Consider the following 21064-nt stretch of genomic DNA (forward strand, 5'->3'; position numbering starts at 1 on the left):
AGAATAAAGGAGGTTACAGAGGGTACTGAACATTAAAAATTAATAAAAGAACTATTGCAGTAGTATTTTATATAAGTAACACCATTCACGTTTTCTCATTTGAGGTGCAGTTTCTGAATATTCTCCCATAGTATAACTCAGTCTAATAAAATGATGGAATTACAGCATTAGAAAAAGTCTTTTGTGTTGCAGTCTTTTAAGCATACATACACTAGGAATTATAGTGGTACCTGCAAACAAGTTCAGCTATACCTCAGGGCCTGTTAACATTTCCATAAAACTCTCTTTCTGAGATTTATAAATTCATGTATAAATATTCACTTGGGCTATAAACTCAGCCAAGCCTGTGTGGAACTTTAATTTTAAACAACAAAATGTCCCTAACATTTTTAAGGTTTTGTACCTCATTTCTAATAGGGTCTATATTCAGTCCTTTCACATTAAACAATTTGTTTTGAAAATAGACTCTCTCCATATTGACAGAGTTAATAGTTTTTTCTCCTTTAAGGCAATGTTTGCTTTAATCTAAAGGTAATATAATCTGAAAAACAGTTTAAACCGGCAATGATAATATATTTTAGGATAGAAGTCAGTTCTATAACAAAGTACCTTCAGAATGAGTTATAGTGAAACCTAGCCTAGCAAAATGTGGTAAATAATAATGGCTTCAAAGTTTAGGAATGATGAAAGTATCAAAATAGCTAAATACCATTCCTAGTTTTATCAATTACTCTGTTTCAGTATAGAAAACCACGTAAAATATGCCAGGTATTTTTACAAAATTAAAAAAAAAAATTCCCACAGCTCATTTCCAGTGCTAATACTTACTCTCAAGTCTTGTCTCAGAACATTGGGATATCTACTTTTAGAAAAACTGCTGGAATCATAGGGGTTTTTTTGTTTTTTTTTTTAATTTTTTTAAGTGAAAGCTGAAAAGTGTTCAGTTTTGGAAAGCCACCTGAAATACAAAACATGCTTTTTATTGCCGGAAAAGGGTATTTTTCTCTTTCAATACTTTTGAGCTTTCTATCGGTTTTTGGCTTTTGTTTTTGTCTTTCCTCGGAATAAGATTCCTGTTATTTGAAATGGAGGTTTTGGTTTTGTTTCCACAGGGAAATGCTGAGGAACTGGGAGGAGTGCACGTGCTCTAGAACAATGTTCACATTTCAGTAATGTCCTTCGTTTAAAACGTGTTAGCTAATAAGGGGCTAGCTTCAGAAACAGAACCTCAGCTAAGGATTGTCAGTTTCATTATTTTAAATATGATTAGTCTGGATTCTAGAGTATTCTAAAGCAATGTTTCTCAAACTTTGGTTCCCAACTTATGAGTGTATTGTGGAATCAAGCTTAATGAACTGTAATCATTTTTTTTTTTAATGAAATTGGATAGGGAAAATGTCCGAATGCTTTGCTCATGGGTGATTTAAGCAGTGGTTAAACATCTTTTTTAGTTATCCATGTAATGCACACATAGGTATATTTCAGTACCAGGTCATGATGTAAACTGAATTTTTTTTACTGTGGTTAATTCAAAAATTTTGGAAAGCTGCTGTTTTAGAGGGAGGTTTCTTTGTTAAATAGGAATGTCATTTTGCCCATAGAAGTCATTACGTGAGGTAACTTCTACCTGTTGAAGTTTAAAATTTATATCGAGGGAGAGTAAGGACTTCATCCCAAGCTGTCGTCCCCAGCTTTGTTATTTTAGAACTGCATTTGCCAAGTCATCTGTAGGTAATTGGAGTAGGGAAGATGGTCAAACATATGAACCAGTTCATAGTAAAAATGATTTATAAACCTAAATTTTACTTGTAAGAGAAATACCTGGCAAGATTCATGATAACAGTATGAGTCTCTTAATGGTGATTTCATAATGAGAACAGTATCAAAAGAAATCTTGTTCAGTATTCATAAGGAATATTTTCATGAGAGTAGGATGACTAATTAAGCTTTCCACCATATAAGTACTTCTGTCCAAATCATTGCCTCTAAAGGATCAATATTCTCTACCTTTCTTTGAACAGTAGAGACCTTATACTATAAGCTGTTACCACACAATTTTCTCTATTCTAGAATCCATGTGAAACACTTTAAAAAAATCAAACAGCAATTACTTTATGTATCACTACAGGAGTAAATTACTGGATTTTCCTTTTTTCGAAGGGAGGGGAGAAGAATCTTTGCTTCTATTGGTCAGAAGAAACACTAATCTCTTCATGATTATTATTTATTAGCTCTGTCCTCAAGTGAATTATTCATTATTTTTCCTAGTTTTAGTTTGGTTATTTTTTTTTTTTGATTTAGTTTCAAACTTTGACCTTTTTCTTGATCTTGTCCCCAAATAATGATACCTTAAGCCCACTCCTAACTCAGTGATTACTATCACCTAAGTAAATAGTGTTACACATCTGTGGTATGACGTTTTCACATGAAATCATGTCTGTGGATAAGCTTCTTTTAGAGATGGTTAAAAATAAGTCCTGTGTGACATAATTAAAGTTATGTCTTTCTTGCAACTGACTTCACAAGGATAACCTTTATCCATTTATAACTGCATCAGGAGAAATAGTAATCAAGGAATGGGGTAAACTCATTTGAAGGAGTTTTATTATTGTTCCTCATTGTGTTTCAAAAGGTTCTTTTTATCAGTGGGGAATGGGCGTATTCCTTAGGTTTATTGTTATTCCATTGCCCAATTACATGTTTCCTTTCTTTCACATGTAAACACATACACATACATACCCACAGATAGGGGAAGTTGTGAAAGTCATCTGCAGAAGGCTCAATATAATTTACTTTCGACAGACTGAAAAATTGACCTGTACTTTTATTTGTTTGCTAACTTTGTTTTATTTGTCAAAAAAGGGACATTCTTGTTCTCAATTTCAAATTTTAGACGTTTGAAATTATTGAATCTGTATCAAGTTATTCAGTTAAAACAATAGAACACTTATTATTCACTACTAATACTTGTAATCTTTATACTGATTTCTGAATAATTCATCAAAGGTAGCTTTCAGGATTTGATTTCTTTCCAGGAACCTAGATTTTACTAGTCACATGAAGGATTATTACAGAAGTTAAATAATTTTGTATTGCTTAGCAAATGATAATGGTGTACTCCATGAATACTCTCACATTCTACAAATAAATGATGTGTGATTTGAAATCTTGCAGTGTGGGCTGTTGGACACTGAACTCTTATATTTACAAGCCTAAAAGTGTGTGTGTGTGTGTGTGTGTGTGTGTGTTTTGTAAAATCAACATGGCATGGGAATTGCCAATAAAAGAAGGTGCAAGTTAGAGATGTGGCATCAGCTCATAACTCAGTGCCAATGTAGTGCTAGAAATGAGTACAAAGTGTATAGTTCAGAAAACTTGCCGGCATCAGTGTAGTAGCTTAAAAAAGAATCTTAAGCATTGGCTCCACACTGCATATTTTATGTTTGTCTTTAAAATAGTTACTGAAAAATTGTTGGGACTGTGCAATGACCTAGAAGTATGCACTGCTACTGGGAATTACATGAATACAGTCCAGTGTAACCTGCTCTGATCATGCACTTATTTTGTTGCATTTATTAGTGACTATTGTGTAAAATGGGGAAGACAACAAAACTTACACTAGATTGGAAACTCCAAAGTTTCAGTTTCATTTTCCTTTGAAAAACTATTTTTATATGTGCAAGCAACTGAAAATTTTGGTAAGATTGCTTGAAGTTCTTACACTATACATTACAATTATATCATAAAATACAGTACTGGTATTTTTTTATAAGTAGTTTTTAATGGGCTGGATTTTTTTGTGTCAATCTCATGATTACTGATGCATAAAATCCTTTCAGAAAAACACGCCTACTATGTCATAAAATCTCAGCTCTTTATTGTAACCATCTTTATCAATAAGAACTTAGCTTTTAATACTGAAATGTATAAAATAGCCTGATAAAAATAATATTTAAATGAATAAAAAAGTAGTGATAAATCATGCCAAAAAGAATAATTAAAGAAGAACCTTTCACTTTATACTCATTTCTTTCTTTTCTTTTTTTAATATGTACCAGCATAATGCAAAATAGTCTAGTCTGTTATTCACATATTTAAAAACATTCTTAGACTATCACAAGTTTGATCAAATTCTTAAAGCATTTGTTATAAAGATATATGTACTATATTTGCAGTATAGTCAAAAGTAGGCATATCAAATAAAGATGCTGAATTATAATTTTCATTATAAATTATCAGTTTAACCAAGAGAAGCTCACCATTAGAACTCTTCTCATTTAAATCATACTTATTTGAATATATTCATGTACAGGTTGACAAAGAATCCCCTTTTGCATTATATTGCTTTTTCTGAAGCCAGAGTTTCTCACTGTTTGGCCGTCATTGGTCTATGCAGGAGATCAGAGCCCTAATAATAGATTTTTGACAGTGAGCTCGCCTGCTACCTGCCCTACACAAATCCTCACTGTTCATGTTTGCTTCATGGCAACAAAGCAGACAGAAGGAAAATGCCAAGTGCTGAGTTTGAGGTACAGCCTTGCCTTGGCTTGACATTTCAGCAGAATAGCAGTTTATGAGATGCATAATTTTTCATCTGGGACTCAGCTGCCATATTCATAGATGCTTACAGCTCATGGACGGACTGGAGCGAGGGCAGAGGTTTAAAGCATAGATCAAGGTCTACGTTATTTCCTTAGGTATTTTAAAATAACTGCAGAGAAATGATAAAAACGAATGCTGATTAAGAGCCAACAAATTCTTGGGTATCTGGATATTATATGTGTTTTCTTTGTTCAAAATTGGGAAAATAATGTCTGTTACCAGCTCCTAAGAAAATATTTGATAGACTTTGTAAACTAAAGGACCCTGACAAGCATATTAAGAAAACTTACCTTTGCAGTGGTGGTAATGAATTATTAAATTTCTTTCCTCTGTGTGTGTTTTCATAATGATTTCAAGCTTGAAATTAATCAAAAATGTTCTATTATGAAAGTAAAACTAGAGAGTATTGTGTCACTGTTTGAGCTTGAATTTAAATATTCACAGATTCATGCATATCTACTGTACTAAAAAATCGGTGTAGGTACACGTCAGTGACTATTTAATTTAGAGCTACACATCTCTGTAAGCTTCAGAAACAGTTCACCATGTCACAGTCTCATACAGAACAATGGTACAGTACATTGGATTAATTAAAGAAGCCTTGCAGAGAACTGAGTTCTCAGTATGTCAAGATTTCAGTTTTATGTTAAATATTTTCTAAAGGCCAGACCCTTAAATCTCAGGGGCTGTACCAAGCAGTGAGCTGTGAATTTAACCATAGGCTAACTGCTAATGATAAGGAAAAGAGTCCTAGTTGAGGCAGCTGTAATACAGTCATTGGATTAGGCTATCAATCACCCAGCTCCCCAAGGAAAAGTGGAAGACCAAACAGTGAAAAGGGAAATTAGGAAAGGAGGGCATGACTGGAATGAGATTCTTCGCCATCTTTATCCATGCGTTGGCTGAAATCCGTAAGCACTGGTCCGAACCCTCCAGTAAACTCTGACTATACAGCTGATGCATTTATTCCTTTCATCTAGAGAACTATCAACATGGTTCTCAGTAAAAGATCTTGAAAGCCTCTAGAAGCAAATACCTGGTCACATAATAAAAAATACATAGATTCATACTTAATTGTTGGACTTAAGATTTGTATGTATGATTCTTTTATGTACTAGGATTCATGTATGGCGATAAAGGAAATATTTCTATTTAGCTTCTAAACTGAAGCCTGTTTTTACTTATGGAGTCCTGTTGGTGAGGTCAGACTCCAGGAGATCAGTGCTTCTCAAACTTCGATGTGTAGCAGCACCTAGAGGACATATTAGAACACAGGTTACTGGAGGCTTGCTCTTGAATTTCTGACACGTGAATCCCAGGCTAGAGAATATGAACAGTAGATGACATGCAGTTAGTGTCACTGAGCATTTGGTTTGAATAACTTATTTCTAAAATAACCTAAAAGTCTTTAATCTATGATAAAATTAGAGACTCATGGTATCCTATAAATAAATGCAGAATCTCTACCCACAGTTAAGTATCTGAAACAAATTGTAGTTAATAGGGTCAGAAATAATTCCTAGAAAACTTGTAGAACACAGTATTTGAGGTTTCACTATAGAAAAAATATCACCCCATTCCAGATTAAATGTTGAATGCAAACCACTGTTTATGCAAAGAGAATCCATTCTGAGTGTCACTAAAGACCATTTATGGATTATTAGTAATCCTTTCAAGAGGAAACAGGTGTCAGAGGCAGACAAGGGTAAAATTAAGCTCACGATTGTGAAATACTATGTTTTCCTTTTAGACTTTGTATAGATACTAACATACTGAATAATAACAGTTTTCTCCCAGGACAGGCTCTTAAATATCAATGAACCTAGTTATTTTCTCAGACTCTTAAAATATAGAAGACAACAGTATTGGTAGCCTCCTGTCTCTCTTCACTCAGTTCTTTCCTGTCATCCCCATACAATGGTACCTCTTAGTAGTGGAGATAATCTGTTCCCGTGCGCAGGATCTCTGCTGTTCTCAGGATTACACTGTGCGCTGAGAGTCTCCCAGTCATGTTTATATCCTGTTTGCCATAATGCTCATCAACCTTGGAAGCTACCTGCAGCCTTCTTGGGTGAAGGAGTGTCCTGGTGTGCAACCCAGACAATTGTGTATCATGTGAATACCTGATAAGTTCCAAGAGGTCCTTAAATATAGGGCATGGTGAACCCTTTGAGGAGGCCTAGGCAGTATCTAATGCATTAAAGGTGCAGACTGCCAAGATGATACAGGTGTGATGGGACAGGAAGAGTTAAGGCTGAAACAGAGGAGGCAGAGGAATCTGGTCTGGCTGGCTTAATTTCCTTTGCTATGCTTTTACCAAAAGTCCAGCACTTTGATCGAGCATTTTGATCCTACACTCCTCAGCCCTGGCAATTCAAAAAATTAGTAACAGCTGTGTGGAATATCAAGGCTTTTTATTAATATGATCTTTATGCTCCCAACACTGTATTAAACACTTCTAAGTGCATTCTTATTTAAATAACCCTACGAGGTGGTTATTACTAGGCCCATTTTACAGTCTTAGAAGCTCAAACTCCAGATAGTTAAGTGACTTGCCAAAGTTTACATAGCCAGGACGTGTCAGATTCAAACTAAGATCTGTCTCCAAAGATGAACTGCTAGGCGTTTTTATCAATGTTTTCATCCAAAATCTGCCACAATAAATCTGAATGGTAGAAATATGGTATACTTATTAAATTCTAATAAGGTACAAATGTCACTTAGTAATCTAAAATTTATTCTATCTGGATTTGAAAGCCTGTGAACTTTGTCAAACCCGTGTCCCTTATTATCTGTATCACTTCATCTCCATACTGGAAAATTGAGTCAAATAGGTGAATTAGGAAAAAATCTTGAATTGAACGACACCACCAAAAGAGACAGGAAGCATTCAGGCATTTTCTTAAAGTGTAATCACGCAGCATTTGCTTGAAATGAAACTGTCATCAATATAGCTACAAATAACCTTATTTGTTACTGACTTAGATAAACTGTATGAGGACTTCATCCAGCTATGATGCTGAGAACAAACTTTGGGTGTCCTTCCTGTATTCCCTCTTTGTAATCTTCAGTCAGTTACAAATGACCATGTATTCCTACAACTGTCTCACCTTCATTTTGGACAGATCCATCTTTTTCTACAGGAGCAGTACCATCTCCTCCATAATTTCAACTGAGCTTGCAAGAAGCACTATTAAGTAATTCAGAGATGTTTGTTTTTCATTAAATGGGGAGAGAGAAAAGGACATTTTGAAAATGATGAGGTGGGGAAGAAATTGAGCCAAAAAAATCAATGCTAAGCCCTTTCTGAAAGGGAAAAAGTAAACTACATTATTTCTCACTTTCCCTGGTTTAAAACAAAAGAAGATAAACATATAATTAATATAAAAAGGTGAGACATTCTTATTATACATTGGGCATGATATCATATGAGAAATTTTAATCAGTGTTCATTATTTTTAAAGAAGTATATAGACATAAATCAAGAGTCCCAAGGAATGTGTCTTGAACATTAGCACAGCTCTTTAATGATTAACCTAATTGGATTATAAACTTCTTAAAAGCAGGGGCATTTGCTGTTTCTTTGTCATCTCTATCCAAACATAGGAATGTTAGAGGCAGCTTTTAGACTTGCAATAGAATCTGCCTGCAATGTAGGAGATGTGAATCTGATCTCTGGGTCAGGAAGATCCCCTGGAGAAGGAAATGGCAATCCACTCCAGTATTTTCGCCTGGGAAATTCCGTGGGCAGAGGAGCCTGGCAGGCTACAGTCCATGGGGTCACAAAGAGTATGACATGACTGAGTGACTAACACATTTCGCTTTAGACCTGCAAGAAACACTTTTTTTTTTTTTTGAGAAACACCTTTTGATTCCTAATTTTCAGCTGTGTATAATGCAGAAAGTTTTGGAATCAGACTGCCTGTTAATCTCTGCCATCCATCTCGACTTGCTGGTGAGCTTTTGGCACCTAAGAAATTCTATAGACTATAGGCCATCTTACTATGCACCAGATACTGAAAGCTTTTCATATGTGATATCATTTAATCACTATAGCCTGCTCAAGTGGTCACAGGTAGTGACCTGTTTTACTGAAAAGGAAACTGCGGCGCAGAAAGGCCAAGTAAATTCTGTAATGTCACACAGCTGATACCTAGGTAATTGGGATTTATGTTGTCCTACTCTTGATATTATGAATTCAACCATAAATTGTGCTGTGTTATAGCAGATTTCCTATTCCAGTTCATCTTGTATTAATTTACATTATTATGCTTTTGTAATGTTCTTAACATATTGTAGGCTGAAAATACACAGAGAACCACTTTTGTATTTCTTTGACAATAAAAATTAGGCTGAAACTAACCTATAAATATACCACTAAGATTAATCACTGTTTTAAAAAAATCCACAGTAATGACAGGTCACAATTATACTGTAAGTGGTCTAGTAAACCTCTCAGTATTCCTATTAACCTCTGTGCTTCATGCATTTCTTATATTAATATACTGAGAAATAACACAAAGAAACATATGTACTTTTCAAGGCAGATGCCAAAGGTTTAATGGATCAAATTTTTTCTGTGCTGAGTTTTTATTCACTAGTTCCAAACATTTGTTCTTTTACTTTAGTGTTTAGTCCACTGTTAAAATGGAATTATAAATTTCTGTCTTAAATAGTATAAAATAAAACATAATAGAAATGAATTGGGCTAACAATAGTAGTTTGTGTAGTTGAATTATCTTTTTGCCTTAGCTTTTCTAGCTTCCTAAATCTGTTTTAACAGCAAGTTTATACTTGATGAGGGTATGATAACTTTTTTGTAGAAATAGTGTGTGTGTTTGTGTGTGTACTTGCATGCTTATTCCTTGTCCATTACTCTAAATCATTTCCAAAAGATTTTTGTTTAGTTTTACCATTTTTATATAGGTTTATAACAGGGATCACCAAAGGGTTTAGTGTGATGGTTGTCACCTAAGGGGTTTGTTAACTGCCATTTCCTGAGTGCAGAGAGCATCTCATTCAGTAGATCTGAGGTGAGGTCAGGAATACTTACTTTTCTCAATAAGAATCTCAGGAGATTCAGCACCTGTGATCTTCAGTCCTCATTTGGCAAGATTGGGAGGGGATTTTAATGTGGGGACTGTCACCATTACAAGTTATCATAATTCGTATAAAAATTTGAGATGTTTGTTTTAAGAAAAATGAAGTGAACCAATATATCTTTGATGGTTCAGTTTAGTCATTGACATGTCTAATAATAATTTAGATTTTAAATGAGTAGACCCACAGATAGATTCTCCACAATTCTCACTGAAACAGGTATGAAAAAATAAAGACTGACAAAAGTTCAAAGGAGCAACATAACATTGAGTTAACTTTTAGCCAGATGTCACACATGTCAAACAATTTTTGCTAATTTTCTTTTTGTTGAGCTTTACATATAAGTATTAAATCTGGGGAATGGGATACACCTTTAGTGGCTCTTCTTTGTCACTTCCATAGGGCTCCTGACCAGGTATTTCTGAGAATATGCATATGATTGGATGTATCAAAAGAGCTGTTTTTATGAGAATATTTTTGATAATTTTTTTGAGGTTTTTCTAAACCAGGAGTAGATAAAGACAGAGCCAATAAGTACTTAGCACTTTTATACCTACTTTAAGGCAAGCAGAATTGCTGTTGTGTCTGTGCCATAAGATGGATTCTAGAATGAATGAAAACTTCATCTCTCTCTCTCTGTGAGGGGTGGCAAGGAGTAGCTGGAGGCAATGCCTAATGCTTAAGAGCTCTAATCCTCATAAGCTAAGATCTTCAAGTAGAATTAGAAACTTCAAGACTCCTAGTATCTGTTCACTGGGAATTATGTAGTTTTACATATATTCCATCTGTAAAGAGTGTCAGAGATCAAGGCAAGGAAGAAAAGATAAAACTTTCCTACTTTAGTCTCACAGACTCCCATGGTCTGCTAGAGCCTACCAATTTACTTTGAAATATGAACATCAATGATGCATGTACCTTTAGTCCTGAAGAGGGGATTTGCCCAACCAAGCAGACAGAAAATGCAGGGGCATTTGTATTGGACTGAGATGAGAAGATGCAGAATGGATAGGAAAATAGTTTAGAAACGGAAAAATAGTAAAAAAGCGAAAATATAATAGCACAAACAAAATACACACTGCTTTTATGACAGAGAAAAATAGAAACCATGGAAATTCAAATCAGTGTTATGAAGGGTAACCTTAGAAATCTCTCCCAAATGTAGACAAACTAGACAAAGAAGTCAAAATCATGAAAGAGAAGGTGATGAACATACAGACAACTGAAAACAGAATTCTTGCTGAAGGTAGCAAGATGGGTGTGGAGCAGTAGGCAATTAGAGAAAAGACACCAATCACTATTCTAAGCTAACTTTCTATATTTTAGTCTCTTTAATAGGCACTTTCCATTTGTTATTTCATAATGAAAGCCATATATTTTTAAACTTTTAAAAGCCTTTCCTAAATTGAAAAATAATTTAACTATAAAGAATTCACTGATTACCAGAAAAATCTGTAAAGAGACTTACCTAGCACATTCTACAAAATATTTTGAATTATAAAAGTAGATGGATAGAATTAGGCTAACCCCAGATATAGTCTCAGCAACATGAAATAGCAGAAGAAAATGGAGTGGCACATATTAGAAGAAAGGGTAATTAAATATTCAAGTTGATATTAATGTGCAAAGATTCTCATATATTCAAGGGCTCAGAAAATATATCATTCTTTAAAAATATTATTGAAGATATATGTACTAAATAACTGAGTGATCAATTACAAGAGTGGTTTTCAAATTATGGTTTCTGGACCAGCAGCAAGCATCACCTGGGAACTTATTAGAAGCACAGACTTTTCAGGGTGAACCCCAAGACTTACTAAATCAGAAATTCTGAAGCGTAGCACCCAGCAGTCTGTTTTAACAAGCCCTCCAGGTGATTCTGATGCACACTAAAGTATGAGAGCCATTAAATTAAATTATGAATCTAAGAGTTAGAAGGGTGTTGCATAAATGTTAAGCTCTTAAAATATTAACCATATATGTAGGCCTAAATAGTTATTGGAAATTGAGTTTTAAAATTAAATGCCTATGTCAAAACTTAATCCTGAAAATGAAGCCACAAATATTAGCAAAATTTTAAAGGGAAATAACTTAGATCTAAATTCCAGATTATTTTAACAAAGAATAATTTATGATAAATAACAAGCTGTTGGTGAAAATTCCAGTATTCAAACTTCTTATCCTAAATTAGAGATTTGTTTTTTGGTTTTTTTTTTCTTTTTGGCTTCACTTGGATAATTTTAAAAGGTTAAACAACTCTTTGAAAAACTTTAAGGTAATTATTATTTGAAATAGTTAAATTTAAAAAGGACATGTACTATAAAATGCCTAGGAATAAATCTAAGGAGGTAAAAGATCTGTACTCAGAAAACTGTAAGACACAAATGAAACTGAAGACAACACAAAAATGGAAGGATATACCATGCTCATGGATTGAAAGAATTAATATTGTTAAGATGGCCATACTACCCAAGGTAATCTGCAGAGTCAGTGCTGCTGCTGCTAAGTCACTTCAGTCGTGTCCGACTCTGTGCGACCCCGTAGACGGCAGCCCACCAGGCTCCCCGTCCCTGAGATTCCCCAGGGAAGAACACCGGAGTGGGTTGCCATTTCCTTCTCCAATGCATGAAAGTGAAAAGTGCAGCCACTATCAAAATACCAAGGGCATTTAGACACATCCCACAAAAGTTTTACTTGCTTATTCTGTTTATGATCTGCTACTACTCAGTGAGTGCTTTTCGGGTGGCCCGATATTAAAGAATACAACTACCAATGAAAGAGATGCAGGAGACACAGTTTCAATCCCTGTCTTGGGAAGATCCCCTGAATTAGGAAATGGCAACCCACCCTAGTATTCCTGTCTGGAAAATTCCATAGACGGAGGTGCCTAGCAGTCCACTGGGTCACAAAGAGTCAGACATGACTGAGCATGCATGCACACACTAGTCAGTAAAATGTTAACGTCCCAAGAGCAGAGATATTTTACTGTGTTACTTAATGATATATCTTCTGTTGCTGGAATGGTGCTGGCACATAGTAGGTGCTCAGTAAACACTGCTGAATGAGTGTATCTTCAAAATTACGACCTGATGTAAAGAATGGTGGTGTGGTAATATAATTAGAAAATAATATTTTTGAAAGTCATGTTAAGCAGGGTAGTGCTCAAAAGCACAGCTTTTTGAGTTTAATACATTTTGAGACCTTGGGGAATATTTATCTCCTGAATTTTCTCATCTGCATAGTAGGAATAAGAATAATGCTTATTTCAGAAGCAGTTTTGTGATGGCTAAGCGAAATTATATGTATAAAATAAATGGTTGCGTTTATAATGCTTCCTCTTTGCCAAAACTACAAAAATAGTCCTAGAATATTTCTGTAATGGAAAAGTCATTATGAAACTCAGCATACTAAAAAGTTGATTTTTTAAAAAGCACCAAATAAATATTTTAGATTACTTTCAATTATGAATCTAAGTGTACATTAATTACTAAGAAGTTGAATTCAACATTATATTAGGATAATCCATCTTGACCAAAGAATGGTGTTCCAGGAATGCAAGGGTGGCTTGATTTCATGAATATTAGCTCCATATTATCATCAGATTGTTACTTAATATTTTTCTGGAAATTATGCATAACATGAAAAAAGGGATATAAATTTTTAGAAAATATTTTTGCTTATGTGTAGGTGCTTTGCTTCTATACTTAGGAAATGCAAAATGAAATATTAAATCTTAATTTAGGACATTGTAATGACAATGGTGGCACTAAGATATTATAGCAGCTACCTCTTATTAAAGGGCGAGTGAGTACCAGGAACTGAGCTTAGCAGGCTTTGCAAAGAATCATTTCATAAATGAGGAAAATTGTGCCATAGACTCAGGTCATTGTTATTTGAGGCCATGTCTGACTGATTCACAAGCCTATGCTTTTAGGGTAGCAGTGCCTACACCATACAGCAGGTATACAAGCATGAATTGCTTTCCTATTCACGAGCATTCACACTAGTAAGGGGAAAAAAACATAAAATTTTCAATCTTAACAGATAGCACATAGAATTGAAAGGAAGAAACAATATAACCGCAGAGCATGGAAAAACAGATTTGAAGGGCCTCCCTGGCGGTTCCTTGGTAAAGAACCCAGCTGCCAATTCAGGAGACATGCATTCAATCCCTGGGTTGGGACGATCCCCCTGGAGAAGGAAATGACAATCCACTCAGTATTCTTGCCTGGGAAATACCATGGACAGAGGAGTCTGGTGGGCTGCAGTCCATAGGGTTGCACAAGAGTCAGTTATGACTTAGCAACTTAAACAACAGCAAAATATAGTATATTCTTGTAGTAAAAAACTCATTATTGTAAATATGATATTTCAAATAATGTATGTTTAATGCAATTATAGAAATACAATACGTTTTTTACTAAAACATGCATTATTTTAAAGTTCAGAACCAAGACCAAATAGGAAAAAAGAAGTTACTAAGCAGTCTTTTTAACCAGAAAGAAAGGTGAAGAAGGACATACACAATTGATTATATAAGCCAATTGCAAAATTATGATGATTGTTAAATGTTTACTACCGTAACAATCAATGACAAACCAAGGAACATAACAGAAAATTCTGAAACTCTGTATTCCAAACAACATAACATATTATAAAAGAAGACTCTCAAGTCAATTGGAAAAAGATGTTTTATTAAACATATAATGAATGGATAAATTAGCTCTTTGGGGAAAAAAATCTAAGTATATATATCAAAATAAGTTTTATATTAAATACTTGAAGAAATACTGTACTAGATTAAATTACTGAAAAAAGAAAGCAAAGATGGATATTTACCCTATTTGAAAATGGGAAAGAATAGCTTTCTAAAGATGAAAGAAATGAAAAATTATCACAGTGAAGATACTGAATTTACTTGCATGGAATTGTATATTCATTTTTTAAAAACATGCACAAAATTAAAATGTGAATGTAAGCAGTGTTTGTAAGATGATACTGCAGTTGTTTCAGAACTAAGGTGCATACCTTCTCACTAAGTGAATACCACAGGATTTAGTAACTCTATCATCGACAAAAGGCTTAAGAGCCAACATGCTGTCTCCAATGAGTTGGCTTTCTAGTGACATCTGTCAGTTTTTAGCATGATATCCAGGTGTAATTCAATAGAAGCAGTTCTTTGCTGGTCTAGCTTAAACTAGAGGTACAGTTTTAAAGTTGTTTGAGCAAAAGTGTGAAATAAATAATAAAAAAAAAGCTCTTTTGTCTCAGTTTACAGAAACATGCAAAGTAAAGCAGCAGTGAGCTATTTATAATAATCAAATTGATAAAATATTTTAAAGAGAATATTTAATTCAAAAGATGGTAGTGAAGTAGAGAATTTGACACCCTATTGGAAGAATTAAAGAGAATTTGATGTATATTAAAAAACAAAAGAAAACTATGCCCTATGTGTCCATCTGGTATCATTTAGGAATGTCCCTTAACTTAGTACTTGTGTTGGATTCTCTATTTCTGGATCCTCCTGTTGCTTATGCTTAGTTAGTATATTTATTTATATTTTTTTTCTGAAACTTAGCTTGAGAACTTCCTGAGAGTCTAAGCATTCTCATAAATTTTAAGTTCATGCATATTTGAAAATATTTATTCTATCTTCATATTTAATAATTTGAGCATAAATTCCCTCATTAAAGTAATTTTTAACTTAACATTTAAGACATTATTCCAGTTTATCCTGCCAGTTATTGAGAAATCTGATTGCAATTAATGCCTGCTCTTTTAAAACTCGTGTGTGTGTGTGTGTGTGTGTGTGTGTGCATGCACACATGCACAGTCTGACTCTTTGTGACCCCATGGACTGTAGCCTACCAGTCTCCTCTGTCCATGGAATTTTCCAGGCAAGAATACTGAAGTGGGTTGCCATTTCCTTCTCCAGGGAATCTTACTGACCCAGAGATTGAATTCATGTCTCTAATATCTCCTGCATTGGCAGGTGGATTTTTTATAACTGTGCCACCTGGGAAGTCCCCTTTTAAGATATATATATTCCTCCTTTCAGATCTCTTTACCCCTTGTGATCTGATTTTCTCAATGAAGATTTTCCTTTTAATTTTTTGTTGAACTTTCAGGGCTTTGGTATCTGAAAATTTATACCTTTTTGTTGTAAGAAATTTTCTGGTGTTATTTTGTTATAATTTGTCTTCATTTTTTCCTGTCTTTCTTTTAGTAATTCTCCTGTCTAATTTTAAAAATATTTTTTCTTCCATTTGAATCTTACTTTTCTCTCTTTTGGGAGATTAATTATTCTGTCTTTTGGGAAATATTTTTATATAATTTTCAATCTCCTAACCTATTATTTTATTGATAGTTATAGCTTAATTTTCTTAAAATTCTTTGTTTTCTGATAGTTTCTTTTTTTATTGCATCCTGCTCTTTTGAATGCAGTGTTTTTATCTTGCTCTTTCTAAGGATTAATGGTTTCTGTTTTTTTCTTTCCATTTTCCTTCAGTTCTTATATTCTTACTATTTCCTCATTATTCGTGTATTCATTATTTTGATGATTTGTTTTGTTTTTTTTTTTTTTGATGATTTGTTTTTATTTTTCTAGTTCATGTAAGAGACTTTCTGAAATGTCTGAGGATCCAGGGCTCTTTTTCTTGATTCAGTTTTGAGCATGAGACATTAAAACCTGATTGGAAGCTCTGAGTTTGTGTGTGAACTTGATCAGCTATAGAATTTAAATGTTAAATGATGGAAAAATAAGCTCTCCTTTTTGCTGGGGCTCACAAATGTAAGTCTCTTGAGGTCTTTTCTCTATAAATAAGTAGTTTCTTAGGAGAAGAATCCTCAAGTGTCTTACAGTGAAAGCACATGTCTTCCTGATATAAAAGGAAAGAAGGGTGAATGATTGTCTCGGTGTTCAACATGCAGATTTTCATTTCATTTCCCTACTTTTCATAGTCATCTCAATCACAGCCTTCTACTAGTTTGATACCTGGTGTATCTCTAGTACATTTTCTCCGTAAAAATAAATCTCCGGTCTCTAGTGGACCAACCTGACTGCAAAGAGTGGGAGAGGGGACCTAGGGTCCTAGAGATTGATTTTACGTATCAGTCTTCCCACGATAGTCCCATTTTCAATCCCCTGTAAGCCCTATATCCCACTCTCCTGAGCCTTTCTGGGATTTCCACACTATGAATGTTCATAGGTTTCTGCTAAGTCAGTTACTACTTTTCAGTTCACTTTCCAAGTTCCAGAATTTTTCATCTGCAGAAGACACCTTCCTTACTCTCCCTGTCTTCATACATCTGTGCTTATTTTCTTTTAACACTTTCTGTCACCCAGGTGGTGTTTTCAGGAAGGACTGAGTAGATGTGGTGAATCTGCAATGTTTCATCTAAATGTGTGTTACATTTCAGAATAATAAAGAAAAAATTATTTGAAAAATCTCAAAGTAAGAACCTTGATACTTAGAGATCCAACACATCACATTATATTAAAAGTAAATTCTTGCCATTCCTAAGCTCAAGTTCAGTGTCTACCAAGAGCTATGGAAAAATTTTCTGTGAAATACCTTTGTCTTATTTAGTGTAATGTATATGTATGTGTGTGATTGTGTTGTATGTGTGTGTACACATGCACACATAATTAAAATTGATGTGGGAACTAGTAAATTTCCTTGTGCAAGGAAAATATTCTCAGCACAGAACTCAGGATTTTAGATTTCTCTAGCTTTTTGTAGCATAGCCAAATGACAGGACACTTTTTTTTTTTTAAATGATGTCATCTTTCCAATTATGTACATCAAATTAGCCTGATTTGGTTGTCCTCATTTTCCTCTGTTTGAACCGTGTTCAAAAATACACTTTTGAAACTTTTAGAGGAGAGCAATGGTAGGAAGTCTGCTTGGGGGTTGGTAATATCACCAGGTAATTCAGCATAAGTGGAGCACTGGTCTGTGACTTTCTATATCCAGGCATTGAGTTAAGAACATTGAGGAACATTTAACTAACTCAGCTTAGTCATGTGCTCATATATTATCAACAACAATTGTATATCTCTTTCTCTATCCACTCACTTCTTGGAGGTTTTGGTTGTCCTGCCCTGAATTATGATGTGGTAAAGGGGCAGTCAAGTAGTAAATGTAACTTTTGAAAATTGGAACCTCAAAGCATATTGCTCTGTTATGGACTGTTGCACTAACTTTTGGCTTTGAAGTCCCTGAGTAGGCAGACTTTCACTGACATTAGAAATTGTTCAAGTTAGAGGAGAATACATCTCTGAAGATGAAAAAATATTAAGCCACAATCAAAGAGAAATTAATATTTTTTGATCTTTGCATTTCCTGGAACAGGCTGAGTCATGAGATGAATGACAGTAAACAGTTACATGGCATATTAGTCAGAGTTAGTTACATAAAGTGAACTGAAAAATTGCAAACTAAATACATAGATCAGTACCACCAAAGAAAACATTTTGAAGAAAGTGCCTTATAGGGGAAACAGAAAAGGTAAGCTATCACTCATGAATGTTTAGTTAAGCTGTGAAGAAAAGATTGGTTGTGTCAGGAGACAATTGAACATGATCTTGATCAGAATGCATCCAAATGCTAAACTGGTCTGTTACTTGAAATCAGTTATTCAAACCTATTTATGATATCTGTTTTATTAAACATTTATTAATTGAATATTTATTCAATAAATATTGTCTTGCTATTTTCAATTGCTCAAGAATATAAAACTGATTAAGACAGATAAGCTCTTTTGCTATCACAAAGGTTAACATCCTAATAGGGGAGACATGGAATAAATAAATAGGTAAATAGATTCCTAATGCAATGTGGTTACAAGTTCTGTAAAGAAATGACAGGAGAAGGGGCAAAAGAAATATGTGATCACAATTTTATAAAGGATAATGGTCAAAAAAGACTTGAAGTAAATGTGGGGACAAGCCATATTTCCACCTGCAGAGGGAAGTACAGCACACAGGCCCTGAAACGGTGGAATGCTCAGGAGCATCAGTGAGGATGTGTGATGTGAGGTCAAGTGAATGAGGAGGAAAGTGGTTGAAGATGCAATTAGAGGTATAAGCAGAGATCAGGGAGGCCTTCTGTGTGTATTTTGGATTTTATCCTAATTTTTAGGATGAGTGTATGATCTGATTTCCATTTTTAAGTCCAGTGTCACAATAGCTATTTTGTGGTAGACATAATGGAGATGGGGAGATCATTTTGATGGCTAGTGCAGGAATCCAGGCAAAAGATGATGGTCATTTAGACCAGTGAGGTAACAATGGAGAGTGGGAATATTGCATTCAGGGTAGACTTTATAAGTAAATTAGGGTGATGGATTAGGTTTTGGAAGTGAGAGGATGGGACGTTACAGATGACTCCAAGTAGTTTGGGTCAAGGATCTGAATGAACAGTGGCACCACTTAAAGTGATGGAGGACCCCGAAGAAGACCAATTTTATGGCATGGGAGTGGGGAGGAAGATCAGTAGTTTATTTCAGATGTGTTGGATTTACAATGTCTATTAGAAATGCAAGTGAAGATTAGAGTCACTGATTGGATATTTGATTATGAAGCTCAGGGGAAAAGAAGAGCTTGATACATACATAGAGCATTCCAACTGCGAAGGATGTGCAGTATTTACAAATCATGGGATCTGATGAGTTAGACTAGATATGCATACTGATAAAGAGAAGAAGAGATCCAAAAAGTGTCTAAACATTCTGTGTTCAAAAAGAGGAAGAGGATCCAGCAAAGGAACATGAGAGGAGAAAGATTAGAAGGCAGAATACAGCAAGCACCATGTAATAACTGTGCACCTATCTATAAATCGAGGAGAGGGGAAGTAACCCTTCAGGGAGAGGGACAAAGCAAAAGTTTCCTGGAAGAAGTAATGATTGAGATAGATCTTCAAGGTTTTAGGCTTATAAATAATTGACAAGCTTCTGTCCACCTCTCCTACAGTCTAAATCTAGTCCCCTTTAAAAGAGTGTGCATTCATATAGGAAATAACAGGATATGTACTCAAATAATTCAAGTAACATTTCTAGAGTACCTTCATGTACTCACAATAATCCTGTGTGGTAAATGTATGTATTGTTACCCAGAAGTAATAAGGTTAACTGACTTGTCCAAACGTAGATAGGCTAGAGCTTTGTGATACAGTTGAGGGTAGATCCCTTGCCTTCTGAATCCTACATCCCTGTTCTTTTCACTCCATCACCTATTGCAACAGAAAATGCAGGGAATGCCAGAAGATCAACTCAAAAAGCGTTCTGGAGGAGCTCCATGGAAAGCCTACTTCTCTCTGGAAAGATCAGAGATTTCTGGGAGAGGTACCATTTTTGACTAGAATTTATAAAATGGACAGAATTCAGGATAAAAGTTGCTTTACCATGGCATTCCAAGTTCATGCATGATTCCGTCCCGCCAAGCCATCCTCATCTGTTTTCATTACTTACAGCTGCAGGAGGCCACGACTGACCATGCTGAGCCGCCCACACTTGTACATCATGTCAACCTCTCTCTTGCTGATCTACCTACAGTCACACTGCTCCCTTATATATAGAGGCATTCCTACTGTAAGAGTCACTCTTTCATGTATTCTTCAAGACAAAGTCCAGTGTTTTCCTTACACTTCCCCCGAACAATTTAGAAGCCCCTCCTCCTAAGTCCATGCCTACTGCGCATCTCTCAATCAAGGTTCTATGGTATTCTTCTTCTAATTTCTTATCTGTCTTCCTTAAACTGTAAACTTCAGGAGAGAAGGACTTGTCAAGCATGTAACTGATGCTAGTCCCACGTACCAAGGTACAGTGGTCACTCACACCGATCACTTCTTATCCCCATGGAGCTTCAAGTATAGCAATACTTAAAAAATACTCATTGGACATTTTATTATTATGATGATCATTGTTAATGAGTATATGTACTTTGTTCATTGTGTTCCAAATCCACATTGTATAAGTACATCTTGTGCTTAGATGTATTATCTGAACTAAGGTTTATTTTACCTATTTTAAAGTAAAGTTTATTTTATTTCACTTTATTCTTTGAAGTGCATCCTTCTGAAGTAAAGATTGCTATAACTTTATGTTGTATAAAGTCTCCTCTGAGCAAAATGGGCATCAAATAATAATTCACAGACTATGATGATAATTTAGAGTCTATGCTTCCTTCAAAAGAGAGATTTTCTCCAACTTTACCCCTAAAGTTTAATGGGAAAGTTAAAAAAAAGGCTTGTTTCTGTATGTATGTTTCTTTAGACATTATCTTATCCTTTGAATCATATTACTAAATAATTTTGTTCCTGAATTGTACAGACTGCAAGAAATTTGGGGGCTTCAGGGTTTCAAA

General features: G+C 34.7%; 1 protein-coding gene across 2 annotated transcripts in view; it reads left to right on the forward strand.

Annotated features, from left to right (window-relative positions):
* Positions 1-21064, forward strand: part of DPYD (dihydropyrimidine dehydrogenase) — an 882445-nt gene that overhangs the window by 659498 nt on the left and 201883 nt on the right. Inside the window, exon 19 of one of the 2 annotated variants that reach the window (XM_043460573.1) lies at positions 1113-3130. The exons of the other annotated variant lie outside the window; for it this stretch is intronic. Within the exon in view, the coding sequence (XP_043316508.1) occupies positions 1113-1123 (11 nt within the window). The 3' untranslated portion in view covers positions 1124-3130. Of the gene's footprint in view, positions 1-1112; positions 3131-21064 lie in introns of those variants that run through there. 2 annotated transcript variants of the gene reach the window in all.

The sequence above is a fragment of the Cervus canadensis genome, chromosome 2 (assembly GCF_019320065.1).
Source record: "Cervus canadensis isolate Bull #8, Minnesota chromosome 2, ASM1932006v1, whole genome shotgun sequence".
NCBI lineage: Eukaryota > Metazoa > Chordata > Mammalia > Artiodactyla > Cervidae > Cervus > Cervus canadensis.